The sequence below is a fragment of the Pholis gunnellus genome (genome assembly GCF_910591455.1).
Source record: "Pholis gunnellus genome assembly, chromosome: 22".
Lineage (NCBI taxonomy): Eukaryota > Metazoa > Chordata > Actinopteri > Perciformes > Pholidae > Pholis > Pholis gunnellus.
This window is the reverse complement of record NC_136549.1, coordinates 6,199,058-6,224,423: the sequence shown is the minus strand read 5'-3', so window position 1 is coordinate 6,224,423 and position 25,366 is coordinate 6,199,058. Positions and strand designations below refer to the sequence as shown.

General features: G+C 42.8%; 3 protein-coding genes across 3 annotated transcripts in view; 2 read left to right on the top strand and 1 right to left on the bottom strand.

Annotated features, from left to right (window-relative positions):
* LOC306713841 (serine/threonine-protein kinase pim-1-like) overlaps nt 1-3,245 on the bottom strand; it is a gene marked incomplete at both ends in the record, with an annotated part of 6,378 nt that extends 3,133 nt beyond the window's left edge. The window contains one exon of the mRNA XM_079183680.1: nt 3,180-3,245. Coding sequence (XP_079039806.1) covers nt 3,180-3,245 — 66 coding nt within the window. The remainder of the gene's footprint in view (nt 1-3,179) is intronic.
* Nucleotides 3,246-6,211: 2,966 nt separating this feature from the next.
* mapk11 (mitogen-activated protein kinase 11) lies at nt 6,212-20,255 on the top strand (the record flags this gene model as incomplete). Its single annotated transcript, XM_079184091.1, has 12 exons — nt 6,212-6,324; nt 12,221-12,350; nt 12,443-12,501; nt 12,694-12,805; nt 14,043-14,072; nt 14,892-14,939; nt 15,030-15,144; nt 15,235-15,306; nt 15,701-15,780; nt 15,996-16,074; nt 16,248-16,421; nt 17,565-20,255. The coding sequence occupies 12 exons, from the start codon at nt 6,212-6,214 to the stop codon at nt 17,636-17,638; spliced, it is 1,086 nt and encodes a 361-aa protein (XP_079040217.1). The 3' UTR covers nt 17,639-20,255.
* Nucleotides 20,256-21,236: 981 nt separating this feature from the next.
* Nucleotides 21,237-25,113, top strand: mapk12b (mitogen-activated protein kinase 12b). The gene is made up of 12 exons (XM_079184240.1): nt 21,237-21,523; nt 22,357-22,486; nt 22,655-22,713; nt 22,796-22,907; nt 23,100-23,129; nt 23,427-23,474; nt 23,551-23,665; nt 23,773-23,844; nt 23,971-24,050; nt 24,333-24,411; nt 24,506-24,679; nt 24,931-25,113. Exons 1-12 carry the CDS (start codon nt 21,405-21,407, stop codon nt 24,993-24,995), a joined length of 1,083 nt encoding a protein of 360 aa, XP_079040366.1. The 5' UTR covers nt 21,237-21,404; the 3' UTR covers nt 24,996-25,113.
* Nucleotides 25,114-25,366: the final 253 nt, after the last annotated feature.

The window sequence follows — 25,366 nt, the reverse complement described above, 5'->3', positions numbered from 1 at the left end:
TTTTCTTTGGTCCTTCGTTGTCATCATCGGAGGCGGCCTTCCTCTTACCGACACTCACATCCTCCACAGATGTAGTGCAGCTTTCTACAGAGGAGAAAAACACCCAGAGGAACATCAACTGTATGGTATTGTTGTGTTAGCTTTTTGTAAAGACTTACACTGATATGTTAACACATGTGAAGCACATGCGAACCCACAGTTACACACCCAAATATTCTTTTAAGTGTGTTTATCCTGGATGTTATAGAGCTTTCCAGAAGTTCAGAACACTGTGTTTCTAAAGTTTTTATTTTGTTTGTTTTACAGTCACTCGTCATCAGAGATTGAGGATACCAGCCAGACTCTGCAGTCAAGTCCTCTTTCAAGGTGTTCCCTCTCTTTATTGTTTTCATTCACGTGTGAGTTCATGCAGTTCAAATTAACTATAAATGTGTATACGACTTGTTATCAAGCTAGACTGTGAAGCAGTTCTATCAGACTGTTGTTGATACTACTTTAATTCAATGTTACACTGTTGATGCGAATGAGTTCAGTTAAGCTGGTCATTAATGATTTTATTGGTTTATTAGTTTTCTTCTAAACATGCAGTACATTCTGAGTTTTGTGATGTAATACAAATGTCCCTTTATTATTTGAGAACAAGTAATGAACTGCAACATTTGTGTATTGAATGTCTATTGTGAATATTTTATTTTTTGGGAATTAAATGCAAAAGTAGTGGGTTGTATTACCCTTTGTAAATAAACGGTAACATTCTGGCACCGTAAAATCACGGTAAAACCTAGTCATCCTACTATCACCTACCGTAATTTAGTAAATTACCGTTAATTTACTAAGATGAGGTCAAACCTTACATTTAATAATAATAATAATGTTATTTATATAGCACCTTTAAAAAAAGAGTTTACAAAGTGTTTTGACAGACAAAGCAGCAAAAGCAAGGCAATAGTAACATCACTATACTGACCTCTTAAGGCATCTACAGACTGACTGGTCTTCTTCAGGTCTGTCTTCTTCTTTTTTGTCTTTGGTCCTTCGTTGTCATCATCGGAGGCGGCCTTCCTCTTACCGACACTCACATCCTCCACAGATGTATTGCAGATTTCTACAGAGGAGAAAAACACCCAGAGGAACATCAACTGCATGGTATTGTTGTGTTAGGTTGTATTACCCTTTGTAAATAAACTAACATTCTGGCACCGTAAAATCATGGTAAAACCTAGTTATCCTACTATCACCTACCGTAATCCAGTAAGTTACCGTTAATTTATGGTGAATTTAAGTGAACTGAAGTCTATTTAGATCAATATGCCAACACCCCAGTTGATGTACATTTCTGTAAGAGATCTGAGTACATCTTCCACCACTGTCTGAACCCCGTGTTTAGTAAACTGATGATTGGATACACTCCCAACAGCAGATTCACATGATCAGCTTACCTTTCTCAGAGTGCTTTGAGGAGGATGCTGATTCCTCTCCAAACAGGTTGAGGTCAAGTCTTCCCTCTTTCTCCTTCTTCTTCGTTGGTTTTCCCTCTCCATCTTCTGTGGCTTTCCTCTTCACTCCTCTCGCACTGAAGCATTCCTTGGAGGTGGTTGGGTCGTCACTTGACCTTTTCCTTTTGATGGGGGTTAAACTATCCGGACAGGTCTTTCTTTTAACCCCCCTAGTCGCGTCATCGTTTCCGGGATCTGAACTTTTTGACGACATGCTGATATAGTTGTGAACTAATTATATGTAGAGATATATATATACGATAACTTCAGAGCAACCAGTGTGTCGAACCAATGCTTGAATCTAACTGAAAGAATTTGCCAATGTGTGTGTTCTTAATCTGTGGTGAATAGAATGTGGAACATGAGTTGTTCTACCATCACAGTCAAAGTTCTGGAATATGCAAATGAGTGTTTAGTGCTTTTAATTGAATTGTGTGTATATTCTTATCCACTGAAACAATGCATACAATGCATAAAATACACAAGCGTACAATGCTTGATATTGACTCCCTCTCAGTCACCTGGATGACTTTACCTATTGAAATGCCCGCAGGTTGTTTTTATGAACCATTCATATTGATCTAAAGTCAAACATTTTAAGGAATAAATGCAAAACTATTCTTTGCTTTCTGGTTGGCAATGTTGTTCTGTCTGTCAAGCCACCACTTTGGTCCAGACTGAAATATCTCAACAACTGTTGGATGGATTGAACTTTGGTCCTATCTATCCTACTGACTTTAGGTGATCACCTCATTTTTATCTAGCAACGCCAAGCAGTTGACATCTGTGGTTTTTGCATGTGAAGAAATACACATTCCTGCCATATAACATTGTTCCACTGATCATTAGATAACAGTAATATCAGTAATATGCCAAAACAATTATAATGCTGCACTGTGCCAGCAAAAGGCAGGGAACAACGCAGCTAGCAAGTGAAAATGGATAAGCATTAACAATGCATTTAAAAAAAAAGCTTTTTTTTTACAATATAAGGGACATTTTTGTCCAGAGTGAACTCTTGTCTGTAACAATTGCCAACTAGCTGGCCTTACTGTTTGCCCAAAACAACAAAGAAACATGAAATGCATCATTTCTGTGTGCCAAAAGGAAACATTTGAAATGAACACCAAATGGAAAGTTTTCATTAAGTTTTTATTCATCTTTTTTCTTTTACATGAACTCAGCAACAGAGTGCATTTAAAATAAACGTTTGTTCCCCTAGTGGGGTCTGAGGATGGTCGTGTTAGCTGGTTGGTCAGTTGGTCATTTTCCTTTTTAGCAATGCTTGAGTCCATGACACTTGAAAACTAGCAGCCAGTTTCTTATGGCCTTTCATATTGAACCAAAATGTCGTTTGTTCACAGGGGGAAAAGTTGTAATGGGCCGATTGCCATGATATTTACAGAGCACATTCATGTTTTCCAGAGGATACAGTATTGTACGTCACCTTTGCTTCTCCTCTGGAGCCACTCTCAATTATACTTTACAAGTTCAGCCCAACACTGGTAAGACTGAAAGACAAGCAAATCATGTGTGCTTCAACAAGAACGATACACTCACATAGAAAGGCGATGAACACTGACTTTTGTTCTGTTCATTAACATATCAATTATCGTTGCAATAAAAACATTAAGCTATAAAAAAACGGGCATTCAGACACACGCACTTTTGTCCTGCATCTACATTGGCGTTTGGGAACAACATGTACTCAGTCCCAGCAGAGCGGGAATGAATGACTGTGTTCTCCATCCTGCCCAGAGTCACAGATCATGCTGGTTGTCTGGGAGGAAAACAAAGCTTGAGACTTAAGATGAAGGCAGAGGAGGCTCCCTCAAAAGCTAAAATAATTTGTTCCTCCGCCAAGGCCTTTGGGCCGCTTGTTGTGTTTGCTAACCGTTTGTTTTTCATTGTTGTTCCTATCAGTCTGAGACCAAAAGTCTGAGACCGAAATGTCTGTAACATTGGCCATCGGCCCCCACCTTTGCTCATTCTGCATAAAGAAAGCTTGTTCACTTTTTTCTTGGTCCTTCCTCACTGAGACTGTACGCATTCTGTTGAGATGATTGAACTCTTCTCTGCGCAGAGAATAAATACTTAAAAGACAACTTGGTTTTTGGTATTATGTATTTCAGCATTGAAAGACTCACGCAAAGCAGGTATAGAAATTCTTTCCATTACAATTTGCATCATGAACAGGATCCCTTGTAAGACCGTCAGGAGCCAACAGGGATCGGTGAACTGGCCCTTCTGCTTCAACTTACCTCCAGACAAAATTTAAGAGAGAGAGAGGCCCGACCCCTGTCCTGATCGTCTTCACTGGGTTCCAATCTTGATGGACCTGTTGAGTCCAAATAACTCAAAATTGTCATTTGGTGAGTCGCTGACATTTTTAAAAAAAATTAATCATATGAGTGAAATTGATCCAGGAAGACCATATCGTGAGTCTGAAAAGCAAATATGTCTGTTATTGTTCATATTTTTATTTTGTTTATTTCGTTTTTCGGGTTTATTGTGGATGTTGGTTTGACTCGTATCTTAACGTTTCTCTGAGCAGTGACGATTGGGTTACGGGAAAACAAGGGTGAGTGTTTAACATTTGAAGTTGAACACTGAAGTCCTTTGACCTAAGAGATGTTACAGTCCGTAAGGATAAATGTTATCTAGAGAAAAAGGAGGACTGGAAAACAAGGATGAGTGTTTAGTGTTGCATGTTGCAAACCTTAGAGGGAGGTACGCTAAGCATTGTAGTCCTTTGACCTATGCTGGAAAACAGGGGTGAGCGTTTGGCGTCTGCCTTAAGGGTTGAAGATCTTGAAGTTAGACGTTAGGCGCTGGAGTCCCTTGACCAAAGACACTAAGAGTCCAGAAGGATAAAGGTTGTCGAGAGGTAGGCTTAGACTGGGTCTAGAGCAACGGCTTTTATTCAGATTGTGCCAAAAACGAATCTAGAAACTCACGGTGACGACTGTGTTTAATGAGGTATAAAGAGAAGAAACGCGTTGCCCCATATAAAGAGAGAAAGCGTAATATGGGGGGGGGAAGAAGAGTAAGTGCCAGGGTTACTCCGCCCTGATGAACCCAATGTCATGTTCATGGAAGGAAAATATGAGAAAGTGAGCTGCCAACATCCAAAGGAATGAGAATGAATGTGGTTTTCCTGAGGAGAGGTTTATTCAGTCTCAATCTGATACAGAAATTACACAGAGAAAAAAGAATGATATGAAAATAAATAAATAAAATATATATATATATCAAACAGGTTGCTCGAACATCCCTGACCTGTTAAAGTAATAATTAAAAAAAAAAAACTGGACTAATTTAAAAAAAAAAACTGGACTAATATCATGAGTGGGGTTCAAAACATTCTTGGCAAATGCTTTCGCTTTCGCCCGTCTTGCGCCGGTCCAAGAATTTCACCTCTAGCGGCACAATATGAATGCCCCCGGCCAATTCCCTCTTAATCATGGCCCCAGTTCAGAGAAAACCCCACAAACAGAACCGGAGTCCTATTCCATTATTCCTAGCTGCGGTATTCAGGCAACCGGGCCTGCTTTGAACACTCTAATTTTTTCAAAGTAAACGCTTCGGACCCCGCGGGACACTCAGTTAAGAGCATCGAGGGGGCGCCGAGAGGCAAACATCTCCGCGACTTATTGAGTGGCGTAATAATCGCGCGACACAACTTATCGATAATGAAATTCATTGCCAACTCTTTTAATAATCGATTTTTCTCGATTTGTTGGTGCAGCCCTAGAATCAATACATGTATATTTATTTACATATTTCTGTAAGATAATGAGGTAGGAAATACTGACTGTTAAAATAGGCAAGTGTTTATATCAACAGTTGTGTATTTCTACTGTATTTGTACCGTAGTCATTTTTCTTGGTACATGGTTCGATGTTTTGTTATTAAACTGTGAAAATGTATGTCAGAAGTGGGATTCGAACCCACGCCTCCAGGGGAGACTGCGACCTGAACGCAGCGCCTTAGACCGCTCGGCCATCCTGACTGAACTACGGCATGGGCATCCATTGATTTAACTCACGTAGACAGAGCAGTATCTGAAGAGGATGTGTGAGAGTTTTCGTTGGAAAGTTAATTATAATACATTGGTGCTGCTCTTGACGCCTCTTGCACTAGCAGATGTTCGCCACCAGATGACAGTCATGTATTTACATCATGATCATCATTTTCTATTTTCTGCTTTGTTTTGCATTCATTTTTTGCTCAACAGTTCCTCACATTAGAAAGCCTTTCTATTTTATTCTGTTGTGTCTCGTTTTGTGGTTGTATATTTCCAGAATAGAATTTCAACAACTCATTAATGTTACATATTGACCTATAATTTAGCCTTCAGCTTTAATGCTTAATAATATTTTATGTTATGTTATGTTATGTTATATTTTATTTTATTTTATTTTATTTTATTTTATTTTATTTTATTATACTTACTTCAGCGAGAGAGAGAGAGAGAGAGAGAGAGAGAGAGAGAGAGAGAGCGAGAGCGAGAGCGAGAGAGAGAGAGAGAGAGAGAGAGAGAGAGAGAGCTAGGCTGTGTGAGGTAAAGCAGCTCGGATCAGGCAGCAGACGGCGGCCCGAGCCTCCGGTCCCATCTACCGTTATCTCCCACCCTCCCACCCCCTTCATTTCCATTCTTCCTCTTCCTGTTCGGCTCACTCATTTCCTTTCCTTTCCGTAGCCGGCTCGGAGAAATGTCCGCCAGACCAGGATTCTACCAGCAGGAGCTGAACAAGACTGTGTGGGAGGTTCCGGAGCGGTACCAGAACCTGACACCGGTGGGCTCCGGAGCCTACGGCTCGGTGTGGTGAGTGTGTGTGTATGTGCAGGGCGGGCGGAGGGGCGAGGCTGCTCAGCCACAACATTGGCCGTACATCGGTCATGATGCATCAGCATAGCGATGCGTATGTGTCGGCCGAGTGGGATATGAAGCAGCTTGTGGAAACTGATTGTTTGGGGTTTTATTGTTGTTATTTGATTTTATTAACAGCGTATTATTATTATTATTATTATATTATTATTATTATTATTAATATTATTATCCCATTTCCTTTGCTGCTTCGGTATCAACGTTCTAGAAAAAAACATAAAATAATAGTATTGTTTCAATATGCAAATGAATATGATTTCTTTCTGTGTAGCCTACTGCTGTCAGCCATATATTAAGACACACACACACACACACACACACACACACACACACACACACACACACACACCTCTATGGACCCTGCAGAGGCTACTGTCCTGGGACTCTAAAGATGCATGCCACATCTGGAAAGGGAAAACCTGGGCCCAGCTGCTCTCAGTGCATAAACACGATGCAGTCTGACACCTTGAAGTCTTACAGCAGGTGCATCATGCATGCATGCATGCATCATCATTTCACATATGTCATACACACGTCTCCTCTCTGCATGACACTGCGTGTGGATGCAGATATTTCCACTCTTGCAACATGCAGCGGCTTCAATTTTGAAGCCAATTTTCGTGTCAGCTGGTGGGTTTCTCGTTGCCATGGCGATGTGTCATGGCGATAACCTCCTCCTGACAGTCGGTATTAATTAAGCCGTAATAGCAGGCGGACGGTTACCTATAAGGAAATGTGGAGCGAACGGTTTGGGTGGCTGATCCGAGTGGGAACGAGATGTAACCGGTCTGAAAATCTTTGAAGGAGAACCGATTGAGACACAACCAAACAATTCATAAGCTTTGTAGATGACGAAGAATCCTTCCGGAATTGAATGCTCTACCCCAATGTGAAAACTGGTTGAAAGCTTTGCCCTGTCACCTGCGCAGTAAATTCTTTGATGACGCCCCTGACTCAATATGCCCAATTGAGCCTTTTTCGGACTGTGAGAAAAAAATGTGGGCCAGCTTTGCCACGCTGTATGAAGTCCAAATCCTGTGATGCTTTGCACCAGGAGGATGAGAGAGAAGATGTCATGTTGGCGAGTCCAAATTACTCCAGATGGAGCACTCTGTGCTGTTTAGGAGACACTCGGTAATAGGTTGTAAAGTTTGGATTCGTCGTTTTCTTGGGCTTCCTCTGTGTATCGTGAAGAAGCATCGCTAACTAACGCTGAACATTTTGAGATGAATAAACTGCATCTTATTCTCACTTTTTGGCAGGACAGGATTGCTCTACTTCCACCTTCCTGGGATCATTCATTTTAGGATTTGGTGATTGTCAGATCACAAACACTACAGCCGGGGCAAGACCTGAAGCTTGCACGCTGGCCCGCTCAGCCCGAACCTCTCATTGCCTTCGGCTGCATCCTCAGAAAAGAGCTTATATCCTCACAGCTGACACTTCCTGTCAAGTCAGATGTTAATTAAGACACTTTCTGAACGTGCTTGTCCTCTGGGGCCCCAATTTACGATTCAGTCCCCCGCAGGAGTATTTTGTGCGTGAACATCTTGCCGATATTGCAGCTTCAAAGCTCAGAATAGCACAGAAGTAAAAAAAATAAAAAATAAAAGTAGAGAGCCGGGTGACGAATTTGCTTTCAGCTGTTTTATTCGCCCTCAGGGAGATTATTTCCATTTGGCATTTTTTGGAGAAATGAACTGCCGCGGTTGAGGTTTGATTCCCATTCCGGACTCCCGTTCCACGAAGGCGTGTGCAGCGTCATCAAAAGCGTTCATTCGATGGAACACGAAGCTGCGTCTTTGGTGACGAAATAGAACAATGTTGCCATAAAGCAATGTGGCATTCGCTATTTGGGAACCTTTCTGATTTCATAATAGGATCATGAATAGGACTCTTTTTTTTTTAACACTGTTAATATATATAAAAGTGAATTCAGTTAATTCAGCTACCACTGGTTGGGAAATCACTGCTCTAAAGCCTCGGTGTCTGGAAGCTGTGTCCTGCCGCACAGGAAGTGATGTGTTCTCTATGTGTCTGGTGTCTTTGGAATCATCATCAGCCCTTGAAGTGGTAGACGCAGATTAGCAGGTGGTTTTCTCCTCCCGTTTTAAGCCATCACACAGACAGCATGTGTATGATGATCACTGGTGAAATGCCTCCATCTTACAGAAACTCTTTCTCAAATGATACGCACGCACACAAAGGGCATTCCTCCACACACATACCACCCGGCATCATTGCCCTGCATTGTTAATGTCGATATCCAGCCATTGTCAGGAACCTTTCTCAAGCGGCTGGGGGATGGGGGGGGGGGTTCAGAACACGACATATGTATGCATGTCTCGTTACGGGGGATAGGATCGTCCCACAGTCTACCTCTTGAGATGCAGGCTCTCATCATTTATCTCCCGGTGAACCCTCTTGAGGCCGCAGGCCTGAGGTCAAGGATCCGACAAGCTCGTATAATCCATTAAAGCTAAAGATGAAGAATTTACACCCTGGTCGCCCGTGGGAGACGGGGAAACGAAGAAGACGTCGTAGAGTTTAGAAAGAGGGCAGCACGGCAGGTGTAAGGGAGTGTATAGTAAGGTTTCAGAGCTGCAGAGCGCAGACACTAGAGAGAGGAGTCAGAAATGCAAAGCCTGTTTAATAATTTAACACGCAGTGCCTCTTCAATTTTGATAAGTCATGAGACAAAAAGTTTGGAGGACTGAACGCTGTGATATCCCCAGCCTGATCCAGACTCATTGTCTTCTCAGTGTTCCGCCGTCAAACCCTAATCCCGTCCAAAAATATTCTCTTTTCTGCTTCTGGAGACAAAAAGTGGGCCAATGTTTGGACCGGTCGAGAACAAGGCTGCTTTCATCTCATGTCCCCAAATGTAACATCTGTTCAGTAAACCGGAACTTTGGCGCGCAGCCTCTCATTTGGATAGCTGTGAATAAAACATGACTGCTGCATTTTGTCCTGACAAAACTGCCATGCCTGTGCTTGTCAGATTGTTGCAGAAAACTAGATTGAGGTTGTGATTTGTTGCTGATCTTGTTTCGGTAGATGGTCCTCACGTGACTGGAGACACAGATTCATGCTGGTTATAATGATAGAGTATATGCATGTGATAGAGGGGGTAAGTGTGTGTGTGTGTATACATATAGAAATTGTTTCACTCTCATGTCTGTCCTTTCAGAATAAAGCAGACAGCTAGCGTGATTTAGGGCAATGACTGGAAACAGGCAATGACTGGAAACAGGTCGCCAAGTTCCGTGACAAAATATCAGGAAGTCACTGCATCTGGCCAAGAAATAGTCCCTCACGTAAACCCACAAATTGCAATTTTTAAATATATTTTTAAATGAATTAAACGCACAAGATATAATTAGTGAGCTTTAGAAGGGCTGAAAGGTGGATTTTGCTGTTTTTGGACAGAGCAATAGCTGCTCCCTTATTTTACAGTCTTTATGCTAAGCTAAGCTAAGAAGCTGCTGGCCCGTAGCTTATTAATATTCAGCATACAGATATATGAGATGTATCTTGTCTTGGCTCCTGGATAAATGGTAATGCATTAAATTGGATGCAAAAAACAAACCCCGTGGACAAATTATAATTTCAATACCCTCCCCCCATTTAAATAGATGCAACCATGTAGGGTTTACTCTTGATTTAATCAGAATGAATCACGTTAACTGATAAGACCAGAACATGTACACGAAAACAGTTTTTCCTCTCAGGATAAACAATGTACTTGAATCATCTCACATTGGATATTAGCTGCCCCTTCCCCCTCTTCCTTTCTGAAACTGTCAGTGCGTTAAGAGCTCAGATATAACCAACAAAAAAAAAAAAAAGCAAAGACAAAAGAAGATGAGAGAAATCGATGCCTTGGCTGGGCCGTGTGCGCTGACAGCAGTGCAGGCAGACCCATGTATGGAAGGGTGGCAGAGAGGAAGGTATGTGTGAGGCAGAGAGGCCTGCTTCATGTCAGAGACGGAGGAGACCGGCTGCCGTCCTGGCTTAAGCCCCGGCGGGGACATCCGGACCGGCAGCAGGGGATCGCAAGACACATGGATGCACACAACCGTGCAAGAGTGTTGTTTACTCGTGCATGTAAGCATTGCAGGTCACCATGAAATGATACTGTAATATTTACAGAGCGTTTCATAAAACAGGAGACATGCATCATTAGGTGGGCACTGTCTAACGAAAACCACATCCTGTTCCTGCTGTGGACTGAATTGTTTTGCAGGTTTTCAGGAATAAAAAAAGAAATTCAAGGTTAGGTTGTTGGCTTCTTTCTCGGAGCACTGTCACTGAGCAGCACTTAAAGAGTAATCCACTGCTGAAGAGTCAGTAATCGCACCCACAATAGAATAAAAGTGATGTGCAGCAAGACAAGGTGGGTTTTCACCAAAGAAAAACTCATTATATTGCATTTTAATATACAGTGTCACTGTCTCCACAGCTCGCCCTCAACTAAAAATGACAGCTGAATACTACATGTCAAGTATTTTGCTGCCGATTTTTCTGCAAAAAAGCTGTCAAACAAGGTAGTCAAGGGATAAGGGAAGCTTAAGTTGAAGCTGATCCGGTGGGTTTGGTCTTTTAAAAAGTACACCTCATTACTGAGGAATTCCTGAAGTGGCCCTCACACGTTCAGATGAACTTCAAGTGAAAGAAGTAGGGGATTTTCCCTTTAACTGATCCAAAAAAACAGTCAGATGAACTATTGGTATAGTCCAAATAATAGAGTTTATACCCGTGCATTGAGTCAGTTCTACATATAAATGTACAGTATGAATCTTCTTTTCAATGTCTTCTGTCACTCCACTTGAAGTGTCCATTTTTTCCAGTCAGTGTTTCACTTCTCGCTCTGTTTCTTCATCGCTGCGCATGCATTTCACAATTCTCCCCCGTGTTTCCTTCCTGTTTGGCTGTTTGTCTGTTCCTCTGTTGGCTGTATTATTACACTACTGAGAGTGTTGAAAAGCCGGCAGGAGTGAAAAGACATTGGCACCACAAAGGCAGCGGCATCAGAAGCAGCGGGGCTCAGCGTTCGATGTGTGGAAAGACATTTACATTTCAAAAGAGGCAGATGAAATAAAACCACTGCACTTTTACAATATCCGACATCCGCATCTCTCTTGATCCACCACATCCTCTTTCACCATCTCCCTCTCTTTCTGCATTAGTCAGTCTGTCTTCCCCTCAATCATTTATCACTAATAGATACTCTCAGGATCATCGGCTGATACCAGGTTTGAAGAATAGTTTAGCATTTTGGGGAATGATAGGGAATGAAGACTGGGGGAAACAACTGGCCTGGCTATGTCCAAAAGAAGCGAAAAGCACTTCTAAAGCTCACAAATGAACACATTGTATCTCATTTGTTTAGTTTCTGCAGAAAACGGTAGTTTGACGGGTTTTTTTGTTGCCTCGAGACAATGTGAAAGGACTTAGCTTGAGATGACAGGAAACGGCGAAACAGCTAGCCTACCTCCTTTCCAAAAGTAACAAAATCTAAGGGAGAAGACGCCAAGAAATTGACACATTATCCCTCATAAAACCACAAATAATCGTTTTGACACATTGCATTTTGTACCAATTAAAACAAACAAGATGTAACATGTTGCTGAGTCGGCTTAACATGTGGTGGTAGGTGGATTTTCTCAGCCTTGGGAAGAGCCAGCCTAGCTGTCCCGCCGTTTCCAGTCTTTATGCTAAGCTAAGCTAACTGTCCCCTGGCTGTAGCTTCATAATTACCATACGGACTTGAGCGTGGTGTCAATCTAATGATCTCACTCTTTATTTCTCCCCGTTTTCTCTCTCTCTCTAGCTCGGCGTATGACGTCGTCTCGCGGCAGAAGGTTGCGGTGAAGAAGCTGTCCAGGCCTTTTCAGTCTCTGATCCACAGCCGCCGCTCGTACCGGGAACTCAGGCTGCTCAAGCACATGAAACACGAGAACGTTAGTGCTCCTCGTGAAAATACCCAGAGACGGGCAGACGCGGCGCTCTGCATGTTTTCCGCTCTGTTATTGATCAGCTCTTGTCTCTGCAGGTAATAGGACTGCTGGACGTCTTCACACCTGCTGCAGCGTTAGAGGACTTCAACGAACTGTAAGTCGTTTGTCCCTTCATGTTTACTGCGAGCCATGCAGCTGTCCACCTTTCGGTGGTGGAGGCGATCCTTGGGGATTATCGGCTTGTAGTGATGTCTTACGGTTACCATGGCAGCATCACTGTGTTCTCCTCTACTGACACCTCCTAACCCCCTCCCCCCCTTCACTCATGCGCTCTCCCCGTTTCCAGCTACCTGGTGACTAACCTGATGGGCGCAGACCTCAACAACATCGTTAAATTCCAGAGGTTGTCAGACGAGCATGTGCAGTTCTTAATTTACCAGCTTCTACGCGGCCTCAAGGTAATTCGCAGCATCGTGATACACCCGCTGCATGCATGATATATGAGTTAGCATGCAAATAGTGCACCAGTGATTCCCAACCGCTTTTGTCTGATGTACCACACAGCCCTGACAGAAGTGGTACCCCCCCCCCCCCCCCTCCCTCCATGGACTCTCCCTGTCATGTTCCAATAAATTGATTTTAATGTATATTGGGGATATTATTACAATATATATTGTCTTCATTGAATTGTCAATGTTTAGGTCATCTCTATAAATAGATATCTGCATAGAAATGCAGAATCTGTAAGTAACAGGAGGAGATTTTGGTATTGGAGGCGCTCTGATTTGCGTTTGTAGTAGTATCGATCAATCACGTTTGAGCAGGCTTTGGCCGCATTCAGGCAAACAGTCCATCTGGAGAGCGAAAGAGGCGGAACGCATTGTCCGAAATTGTATCGGTTTAATATTAGCTGTAAACTCGCTACTTATCATTCAATCTGGTCTCTCAACTCCAACTCCAGTGTCGCATCTCAAGTTGCTAATCGGACCGTGAACAACGACCGACGCACCTAAGAGGAAACCTTGGTCCGGATATTTGTTAACACGAAATCCGCTGGCCACACCGGAACCGCAGGAATATTAGCTGTTGCCCCCCAGAGGCTAAATCATCGTCAGACCGATAGCAGATGGATTGCGAGATTGATGCTTACGTTGCTATAAATTTGCCATCTGTCTACTAATTTGCAAACCATTTATCCATTACTCTAAGATAACTGCCTAGACTTCTCTGCTCTCTTGCTTACTAGTTTTCAGATGCTCTCAATCGCAGCAATGTTTATGTGTTACAGCAGACTCTATACCAAATCGTAATTTCAATTTTTTTTTAAATCCCTTGGCAAGTGCTGGTTGAGAATCACTGGTATACAATGCTTACAGTGAGTGCCGCCTGTCAGCAGCCTTTCTGTCAAAATGTGGACACCCCAGTCTACGTTGCACCAACACTTGCTATATTTAAATTGAGTTTGACATTGTTATTCTTTGTGGATTCTGTCTAAAGCTTGCATGTTCCCACTGAATCGATCCAGCAGCCGGCAGGGCCGCCTGTTCGGCCTTCACGGTTACCATGGGACAGACAAAAGCAGTCTCCCTTTAGGCCGGGGCTAATATGGTGAACTGCACTGCTGACCCCTGTCTCCCTTTATGTCCCCTCTCTCCTCCCCCATCCTCCTGCTACACCCCTCCGCCTGTCGAACAGTACATCCATTCAGCGGGATTGATTCATAGAGTGAGTGCCTTCTCTTTGCCCTTCTTGTCGTGTTTGACCATAAAGTTTGAAAGAAAAAAAAGATAACAGCACTTGCCTGGTCTTAAATAAAAAGAAACATACAGCTTTCCCCCTAACGTAGCTATGAGGTTGGAAACATCTTGTTCCAGCTCTTACCTGAGTTTACATTGAACTGTTTTATTGAACTGGAAATATTCTAGAGGCCTTATGGGTATTTTTTGCGAAACTTCTTTTGGGGAAACTCTGTGATCGGCTCTAGATTTTAAGTTACGCAGGTTTGGCAATTTTAGCAACAATGTTTGGCAGCACAGCATGCTTGTGAATGGGTTGAACCGTGCATCTAAGTCCATAACAAATATTGTAGCCTTTACTAAGATATTAGTGATAAAGGATTGTGTTTGAATTGTAAATGCAAAAGTAAGGTTGTAGAAGAGCATTTGACGTTGAAACTTTTACCTTGGTTGTTAAAGTTGGGTGGAATCCAGTTGCCTGGACAGAGGGGGTGAATATTTGCTATTTGGACACAAGTAGAAAAGTCAATCACATACATGACTCAATTGTGCAGCGACATCAAGAAAAGTACAGCAATGACTATTTTCATTTAATTAATTAACCTCTGTATTTTTGTTTGGTGTGCTTAAGATGAATCTGTATGAGTGTTCTCTGTGTAAATGTAGTTAAAAAGCAAAAATAGATTCCAAACAGAAGCTCAGGGGTTTATGCTGTTTTTATATTAATATCCATCCCTCTCTCTGCAGACACATCCTCCTTTGAATCATGTTTCTGTCCTTCTTTTGTCTGCTCTACTATCTTTCCCAGGACCTCAAGCCAAGTAATGTGGCAGTGAATGAGGACTGCGAGCTGAGGGTAAGACTGATCTTCAGTTTCAACCTGCGAATCCTTCACCCCAATCTATGAACTCCATAAGTTCAAAAAAACTGTCCTCCTGTCCTGCAGATCCTTGACTTCGGATTGGCCAGGCAGACAGACGACGAGATGACAGGGTATGTGGCGACTCGCTGGTACCGAGCGCCGGAGATCATGCTGAACTGGATGCACTACAATCAGAATGGTACAATGCCACCAAACTATCGACATTTAATACGCTTTTTTTTCAAAACGCAAACTCAGTTAAAGGATTAAACCTCTGTTTCTGTTCCAGTTGATATTTGGTCCGTGGGATGCATTATGGGAGAGCTGTTGAAGGGAAAAGTCCTTTTTCCTGGCACTGACTGTATCCTTTATCAGCATGGCGAAAGGCCCACTGCAATTTGCAGCTTGTTTTCCCCTCTTAGCATCAACCTTCCATTACCTCTTTAATTTGCACTGTGGACGCAGACCTCTTGTGGATTTGCATTACAATCCCGGGCCTTTTGGAAGGGGAGGTGTGTCGACAGAGAGAATGAATGGGAGCGACCACAAAAGGCTGAATTATCAAAGTTGTTGTATTCTGTGTCTTAAGAGCAGAGCCAAAACAAGTTTGATTTACTGATCTTTGTGGGTTGTGGGACGCTGACTAGAAAAGAACTCTCAGCAGAGCTCAGCAAGTAGAGTGTCTGCGTTTTCCTACGAGACAAGATAACATGAAGGATCAAGTCCTTACTGCCCTTAACCCCTCCTGCACTAAGATATTGACCAGCTGAAGAGAATCATGGAGGTGGTTGGGACTCCGACGCCCGACCTCTTAAAGAAGATCTGCTCTGAACATGTGAGAGAGGGAAGAATGAATTGAGGGGTGGTTGGGAAAAATAAATCTGATGTAATATTGCTTCCACCGACGCAGGCAACCTGCTCTGATTGATTTGTCACTCCATTGACACGGCTGTTGATTGAGTAGTCAATATGTGTGAGTGTTGGGGTGATTGATCACTAACAAATCATCCACATTGTCACAAGAGTCAAACGCATGGTCTCTATTTGCAGGCACAGAAGTACATCCAATCCCTGCCCTTCATGCCCCAGCAGGACCTGGAGAAGATCTTTAGAGGAGCAAATCCACTGGGTGAGTGATGCACCACGGATTGTATTATCAACTTCTTAAATTCAATTGAGAGGCTTCGAATGGCTCAAGTTGTTCTCTGCATATCGCAAATGAGTGATTCAGTTATACGGGTTTGGCCCTTTGGGTTTCAAGCTTTGTCTCTAACCTCTCTGTCTGTTTCTGTCTCTTGTTAGCCGTCGATCTACTGAAGCGTATGCTGGTTCTGGACTGTGATGGGAGGATCTCGGCCAGCGAGGCTCTGTCCCACCCTTACTTCTCACAGTACCACGATCCAGACGACGAGCCAGAGGCCCCGCCTTACGACCAAACGCTGGAGAGCAAAGACCGAACTCTAGAAGAATGGAAAGGTGATATATGATTTAAAACAGTGTATAGAGCAATGAAACGCTTATTTCCACTATTGTCCTCGATCAACCCGGTCTCACTCCCAACTCAGACCGACGCTTGGTCAGTGCCCCTCAACGTCCGACGCACCAGGCAGAGAAACCTCCGTAGTTTAAAGAGTGAGATCGTCCACACAGGGTGGACGACGGAGGAAGCGGATGGGTCGAACAAACACGGGACCTTTTGTCCAGGAGACCGCCGTCCGTGTCCTGCGCGAAACTAAAAGTAAACGCTGACATGTTGTCACGTGAGTTGTTAGTCACATGGATCGTTAGTCACGCGATAATCATGAGATTGAGTTAAGTTAACCACATTATTTTTCTAAACCTAAGTGGTTAATTTGAAAAGACACGATGCATGTAACGAGTGGAAACCGACACGCTGTCCCTGCCATGTCCAGAACTGACGCTAGAGGGGTACGTACCTACATCGCCATAGTTTGAAGCTTAGGGGCACTGACCAAGCGTCGGTATTTGACGGTTAGGAGTAAGAATGTGTTGCCTTGTTTTCAGCTTACAAATGGCAATTTAAAATGTACAGATATGGTCTACTTTTCAATTTCTTTCAAACAAATGCACTCACTTTGCTTTATTAACAATTTTAGAAGGGCAGCTTTTGATTTGCAGAGGAGGAAGTTGCACAAATTGACGCCACAGATCCAAAGTGAGCTTCGAGCTGCAGAGCTTTTGCTGCTTTTAAGCTTGCATGGCTGTTGCAAGAATGCGTACTACACCACCAAAGTAATATTTGAGATATTTAAAGATGCCATTTCTAACATCATGAATATGATTACGTTTCATTTCTGAAGGGACTTTTACGGTTTGTGAAATGGCTCAGAGCTGATGTGAGTCATGGTGGATATTTTCTGCATGCTTTGCATTCTTATTTTGAGTTTCTTTGATAGACCAGTGTACCAAGCTGAACAAGCACGATTATTAAGGCACCGAATCAACGCTTGCACCAGAGGACTCTTGGTTTACATATGAAAGTATCCTGTGTTGTGACAATGAAACGTGAAGGAAGTGTTTTATGCCTTTAAACAAATCGTAAACAGAACTCCTAACATGATTTCTTTCGCTTTATTTCTCTCTCATGTGTGTGCTTAGAGTTGGTATTTGAAGAGGTGAACTGCGTCAAAGCATCCGGCAGCAAGACCGATAGCCTTCAGGTGGAGCAGTAAGCCTCTTTCGGCTCTGCCTCCACCCTTACCCTGAATAAGGACCAAGTACTCAATGATTGGAAGAAGGAAGAAAACTCTGCATTCCCTCTGCTCAGCGTGACTGTGTTTGATTGCCTGTCATGGGATTATTTGAGCAGCGGGGCAGGACGGTCTCCACAGGATCAGATGCACACATTGCAATTTACAGGGAGCATTTTAGAATCCAATAGAAGGAGCCTCCCAGTCCAGAAAGTTGCTTCCTCTTATGTTTCCGCTCAGTGAGGGTAAAATGACGAACCATTCAACGCCAGGGATCACAGAGGGCGTGATGATTCATACGGGGAAGCAACTTCACGGAACTGAACTATTTTTACAGACCGGTAGAAAGGTATCGAAGGAAGAAAAAAACAAAAAACGCACACTAGGATTTCCAAAGCAACGGCATCTGGTCCCTCGTCATGACAAATGCCATAAGCAGTCAGTGCTTTCATCTATGGAATTCATGTATAAAGGCTTGCGGCGATGCCACGTCATGTCACAAGAGCAGCTTAGCATTTAGCCTGCATACTACTGCATGATTTTTGTGCATTTTATTACTACAAAATATTACTGGTATTGTATTATATAACCATTAAGACTGCTTATTGCATATGCCACACTGCTATAAAAACAGCCCGAGGGTCAGAGAGAGGCATTACCAGAGAAAATGTGACCAACTTTCAATCTGTTGTATCTTTATATTAAAAGTGCTGTAAAAAATATTATACAAAAGCAAAGAAAAACAAAGGTTCTTCCTCAGATGAGAGTCATCCTCTACTGCTTACAGAGTAGTAAACACCAACTGTGCTATTAATTACCAAGGTAATTAATACATGCCAAAGCTGGAGCAGCATGACTGTGTTGAAGGTCTGTGTTTACAGTGCGACCTCGCTTGTCATATACAGTTTCAGCGGATTGCTGATATCTGGTCACCTGTTGGCTTTGGCAGCTCCCCATCAGGTTTCCATAGTAGTCTTCTACAGCCCCGGTTTGTGTTTACGATAAAAGGTTTACAGGCATTTTGTAAGCTGTAATAATACATCACCCAGCTCCATGCAAGTAATGATTGGTCAAACACTCCCATAAAGCCTCCCATGTTTCCTCATTTTCTTTTTTTGTTTTCATGATGCTTGAGTGTTAATAATGAAAACGATGCAGGGTGTGCACATTCATTAGCGACCATAGTATAAAAGCACTTGGGACGTTCTTTACCTCACTTGTGGGTATTTCAGTAACAGTGAACTTTGTAGCTTATTGCAACATTTGGACGCCCTCACAATGTAACATTTGTATAAGCAGCATGAGCTCAATGCATATTCAGATTATCGCAAAACAAATGACTGGCTTCCTCACTGACATTGTGTCACTCATCTTGCAGCAGACTGGAGTTTTAATTTGAACACACATTTTTAGGAATAACCTGCTTGTGTTAACCCACAGTGTGCAGAGAACAATAGGTTTTCCAGTTTAACGCTGGTTAGGTCAGGGAAAATGTCAAGTGGAAAAATGAGGACAATGCTGATGTTATGAAATATAGAACGGAAAAAATATATATATATAAAAATACAGTGCGTTTAATGCATCTAAGGTTATGAGAGCATTTAAATGGGATATACCTCAACATAAGTGGTGGTTTGCTTGTTTTCTTAGTAAAGTGAAGGGTTCATTGACTGATGCCAGTTGAAATGTTGGGAGATAAACACAGACTGTATGTATTAGTTCAGGAGCACAAAAGTTTATATCTGACTGCTGCAAATGCATTCTCACACTTAATATGTATAGGTGTACTATCTGGATACAAGTTGGATAGCAGGTGTAAAGCAGATATAAGTTTTCTAGAACCTGACCCTCTAATGCCAAGTAGCAGCACTTGTAGCTCTTTATGGTTAGCTAAAGAGCTACAAGCTAGCTTTGATTGTAACCTATGCTAGCTAAAATACTAACATACTAGTACAACTACTGTGTGGAGTATAAGCTACACATGGTTGGCAATAGAGCCCATCTGAGGTTTTATTTCGCTGCAGATGTGAGATGAACAACGGAATAAGAAGAAACCCTAGCTAACTAGCCTAGCTAGCATGGTTAGCCAACTAGGTTAAGATCAATTGTATTTTATAAGTTTTGTGTGTTCCTTCATGCAAATTAAACTGTGGTTCTATGGCTTGTCCCACTCAAGTCTAACCAAACCAATGAGATTATTTCTGCCTAAAAGAAACAGTACAACTGAAATATACATTTTGTAGAACAGAAGAAAGGAAACCCACTCTTAGCTATTTGTTCCCCTGTAATGGTTGTCACTGGAGTGCTACAAGTAGCCTTTTGTGCCAGTCGTCTATTAACACTGGATGCAAAATATAGAATTTATAGTCCAAGTGAATCAAACCTGTCAATCTCAGTCACGTCAGCGTGTTAGAGCTCTGAATGTTAAAGTCTTATGTGCTTATGTGGATGTTGTGTATGGGGTGGATTTGAATAGCAAACTGCAAATCGAATGTATACGTATACCATATGTATGTTACAAGTTAGGTGTGTATTTGAATACATGGTGGCATGTGATTCAACGGTAGCCATGAGTTTCAAATCATTAAACTGAATGTCAACTGTCAATTTTAAATGATTCAGATTATTTTCACATTCATCATCAACAGGTAACATGACTTGGCAAGTCTTCAACAGAATAAACAACATCTGTTCTGGTAACTTTGTTTGTCAGTACATTTCTTGTCTCATACATTCTCTGCAACATTAAGTCATTTTGATGTACATGTCCACATAGGCCTACTTTTGGGATGGAAATAATTTTTTAGCATTGTTTCCCTTGTTCCAATTAAGGAAATTATGTCAAGTGTGAGTTGCGTGTTTCCACCTTTATGGCAACAGTTTGTGAAAGGCCCTCTCCTGTTGCCTGAAGCAAGTTTCATTAACAGTTATTCCAGTCTGTTGAGGATGAACATGACTGCCCTTCACAGAGCCCTGACCTCAACCCCAACCAACATCTATGGGATGAATTGTCAGCCAGGCTCCAAAAACGTATATATATATATATATATATATATGTATATATATATACATATATATAGTACATAGTATAAATATAATCATATATTATAGTATAGCATGGCAAAATATAATATATGGTATAGTATAGTCCCATCAAGTATAGTAATATTGCGATGACACCACAGGAAATAAAAACAACATCATTATAATAAATCTAATGAATACATTTAAACAGATTATTATTAAGCAATCTGGACACATTTGTAATGGCATTCTATGATGATCATTAATGCAAAGTTACAGGCTAGTTTGCCATCTCTGCATGCATGTCATTCTAGGGATATTACAGGAGTATTATATGGTAGGCCTATAACGTGAACCTTAGGGTGGGCAGATGTTTTGTGGCTTTTCCCCCCACATTGTAGACACACCCATATACTGCCCTGGCGACCAGGAGCCATGACTAACAATGTCTGTGTGGGTGTGTGTTTCTGTGTCCGGGTGTGTGTGTGAGTGTGTCCGGGTGTGTGTGTGTGTGTCCGGGTATGTGTGTGTGTGTGTGTGTTGGGGGTGGCTACCCCGCAAAGCGCTCGAGGGGTCCGCTGGAGGAATTTGCGCCGCACCAAAGTCTTCTCTGCGGGACGGACAGCGAGTCTTGGTCGTTTGGAAATAAAATAAAATAAAAACCTCAGTTTGTTTACATGAGCGGACCCACATCCTGACCTCAGCCTCGTCTAGTCGGTGCGGTATGGCTGTGCGGGCCAGGACGGGATACTACCGACAGGAGGTAAACAGAACCGCGTGGGAGGTTCCCGAGAGATACCGAGACCTGAAGCAGGTCGGAACAGGAGCCTATGGGACGGTGTGGTGAGTGAGACATCAGCTTTACCGATCAGAGAAGTCTTGCATTTTGATGATCAGCTGATTTTTATGCTATGTCGGATTATTCAATGAATTTACCAAAAACACCTCCTTTTGTATTTTCAGAATGTTTGCATTCAGCACTGAGGTATACATTAGTGGCCCTGTCTAGGTATTTATTATAGTAGTATTTTAAGTATTATATGTAAAGAAATCAACAGAAACGGACCCTATTCCCAATGCATTAGAAACAAACAACACACCTACATTAAAAAAGTACCATGTTAGACCATTTAATGAGTCACCCTCACCTCGTTTTATTTACATAAGTAGATTTTTACCTCAATACTTTTACTTGAGTAATCTAGTGCTATTCCTGCAGCAGCAGTGCTGCTGGTGTGGGGTAATTTGGTCAGCAGTATCACCACCCAGCTGGCTCTGCAGGGCCTCTCTGTGCATTGTGTTGTATGGATGAGGGTCAACAAAGAGAACCACCCCCCAGTCTCATTGTTTGGAAGAAGTCAAAGAGCCCGAGTTAAGTGTATATAGAATGCACCACTGCATTGTCTTTACACAAACAGACAGCAGACATTGTCTCTTGTCCTATAGCAAGAAAAGGCACAGGTGTAACTCGTATCCTTAATGGGGCACTGTTCCATAGTTGCAATTAATTACACTTGGTGGATTTCCTTGTAGACATGTTCAAATGTCTGCCGGGAAAAACGTCTTAAGTGATGGAATTTTGGACACAACAATTGAGTTTCTGTTGGTGAAATTGAACCTGCGCAAGCTTTCTTTTTGAAAATGACATAAGATACCTATGCACGTGTCTGTTTCAGTTCAGCATGGGACCGCCGGATGGGGATGCAGGTGGCCATCAAGAAACTCCATCGGCCCTTCCAGTCTAAGCTTTTTGCCAAAAGGGCCTACAGGGAGCTGCGACTCCTCAAACACATGAAGCACGAAAACGTAAGAACGCCCTCCGAAAGACGAAAGAGGGAGAAGTATTTTAAAGTTGCACAAAGCATCTTCTGTGTTGTTGGGTTATAGGACGGCAGCATGAAGCAGATAAGACAGGTTGAAGGGGGGAAAGACCGCTATTTTTATCTTATTTTTGCTTTAATTTCTCTTGATCAGGTCATTGGGCTGCTGGACGTTTTCACTGCTGAGATCGCATTGGACCGCTTGCGTGACTTGTAAGTTCCCGAGCGCTGCCGACTATAAAACGGGTTGTTTTTCCTCTGGAGTGATCCGACTCCTCCTCTCTCATCCCTGCAGTTACCTGGTGATGCCGTTCATGGGCACTGACCTCGGCAAGCTGATGAAGATGGAGAGATTGTCCGAGGACAGGGTGCAGTTCCTCATCTATCAGATGCTGAGAGGACTCAAGGTGAAAACCGCTGCCGACACGCGGATACATGCACGTTACTCACATTCACCAGCATCCACACAGTTTCTGTTAGAGCAGGTGTAAATATGTGTAAGTGTGGTTACCACGTCTCCTCCAAGTAAGGGTGGTACACTTGTTTTTCGCGAGTTGTCCTCAAGTTGCTGATGCTGTCTGTGTCTCCTCTCTCCTCAGTATATCCACTCTGCAGGGATCATCCACAGGGTGAGTGACCTTTGACCGTTCAGACTATGAGCTTTGGGGGTGGGGCTCTTGCTCTTTTCCACACTCGATCCCATTCATCCTGATTCCCACACAGGGAGCTTTGCTTTGTGCGCTTATTTCCATGCCTTTCCAAACAGAGTTATACGCTGTCTGTTTCATTTTGTATTGATGATTTCATTATAAAATATTGTGCTTTGTTACCTGAAAGTCTCTAGGTGTGAACATATAACCGATTCTTGCCCCAAAAGCATTCTGACGACTTCTATGTATAACTATTCTGTTGATCTTCTTCTCCAGGACCTCAAACCTGGAAATTTAGCCATCAACCCGGACTGTGAGCTAAAGGTAAATTATCATGAAGATGTTTTAATGTGAACATCCCATACACCTAACATTTCAATGCAACGACTCCGCTTCTTAGATTCTTGATTTTGGCCTGGCGAGGCAGGCCGACGCGGAAATGACCGGCTACGTCGTGACGCGCTGGTACCGAGCGCCCGAGGTTATCCTCAACTGGATGCACTACACACAAACTGGTAAACCCTCGTTACATTTTGTGTCAACGGGAATGGAAGGAGAAAAAAAAGGCGAAGAGACCCCTGTCTCACGACGAGAGAGCTGACGTTGTTCTCTCTTGTTGCAGTGGATATTTGGTCGGCAGGTTGTATCATGGCAGAGATGCTGCTGGGGAAGCCGCTGTTCAAAGGAAGCGATCGTATCCTTGACTGTCATCAACACAGGCCTGGTTTTGTCTTTGCACTGTCTGTACATGTTTACACTAAAGCATTATACAAGGTAAAAATCCATGCAACGGATGATTCTTGACCACAGCTACTGCCAGACCTGGACCAGCTCAGAGAAATCATGAAGATTACAGGAACCCCAGCGGCTGACTTTGTTGTGAAGCTACAGAGCCAAGACGTAAGTCGTACCCTGGGGTCGATAAGATACACTAGGTGCACTCACTGTCAAGTTGAAAGCTGGTAGCTCAAGGTTTACTCACTCAAACCTCAGAGAGGTAGTCGTTACAATGCTTTCTAATACTGAGTGTTTGGTTTAAACCTCTTGCTATGAAATGGTCAATAGAAAGTCAATAAGTATCACAACAAAATCGTGTCCATACCCGTCTTCTCTCTGACTTATAAAAAGGTCCTTTAGCACACCCTTTGTCATCCTCTTTCTCTCCACCTCCTCTCTCGACAGGCCAAAAACTACATCAGAAGTCTGCCAAAAGTGCCAAAAAAAGACTTGCACTCCCTTTTCTCCAAAGCTAGCTCAAACGGTACGTTCAGATCTCTGCTCCTCAGTTTTAGGCGGTTGCGTCGGCGGCGTCAAACCCAGTTGTGCTGACCTTGACGTGTATGTGTGCCACGCAGCGGTGTGCGTCCTGGAAAAGATGCTGCTCCTGGACCCGGAGCGGAGGGTGAGCGCCTCGGAGGCGCTCGACCTGCCTTTCTTCAGCGAGTACCGAGAGGCCGAGGAGGAGACCGAGGCCCTGCCTTATGATCAGACCATGGACAACACGGACCTGCCGCTGGACCAGTGGAAACGTAAGAAACGTTAGTTATGTTCATCCGCAGGTCATGCTCGGTGTAGTTACAGTACCTGCTGTTTGCCAGAGGAGGTCACTGCAGATCTTTGATGGTACTTGACGTTCTTCTTTTAATGTGTAACGATACACAGAAGGGGCCATTTACTTTATATGCAAAAGGAGAAATAACAGGGGAGGAAAAAGCAGTTTCATAAGTGTTGAACTAGGACGGACTCTTGATTTGTGATCCTCTCTTTTCTGTTTGTGCAGGTCACACTTTCACAGAGATACTGACCTTCAGGCCGCCCAGGGACTCCAGAGAGACGTCACTTTAAGAGCGCACACGTACACACATTGCGCACACGTACAAATATGCACCAACAAAAAAAGAATCTTGTTGACTTTGACTGTGTTTGTGTAGAAGTAATAATATGATTAGTTTGTTAAAGTTTCAATAAATGTGATATGCTCAGTTGTTAAGAGGCTCCGCTGTGTGTTTGTGTGTCAGATTATTTATCCATCAACCATAGACAACATGTTCAAATTCATAAAGCTACTGCTCCTTGAGGTCAGTAACTCCATTACGTGTACAGTTTTTATTTCTTTTATTTGTCTGTTTGCGTTTTGATCATTTCGTCTGATAATGGATGTATTTCGGGAACAACGGGCGAGGTCACCTATTGTACAGTACCAAGGTAAATGCTGG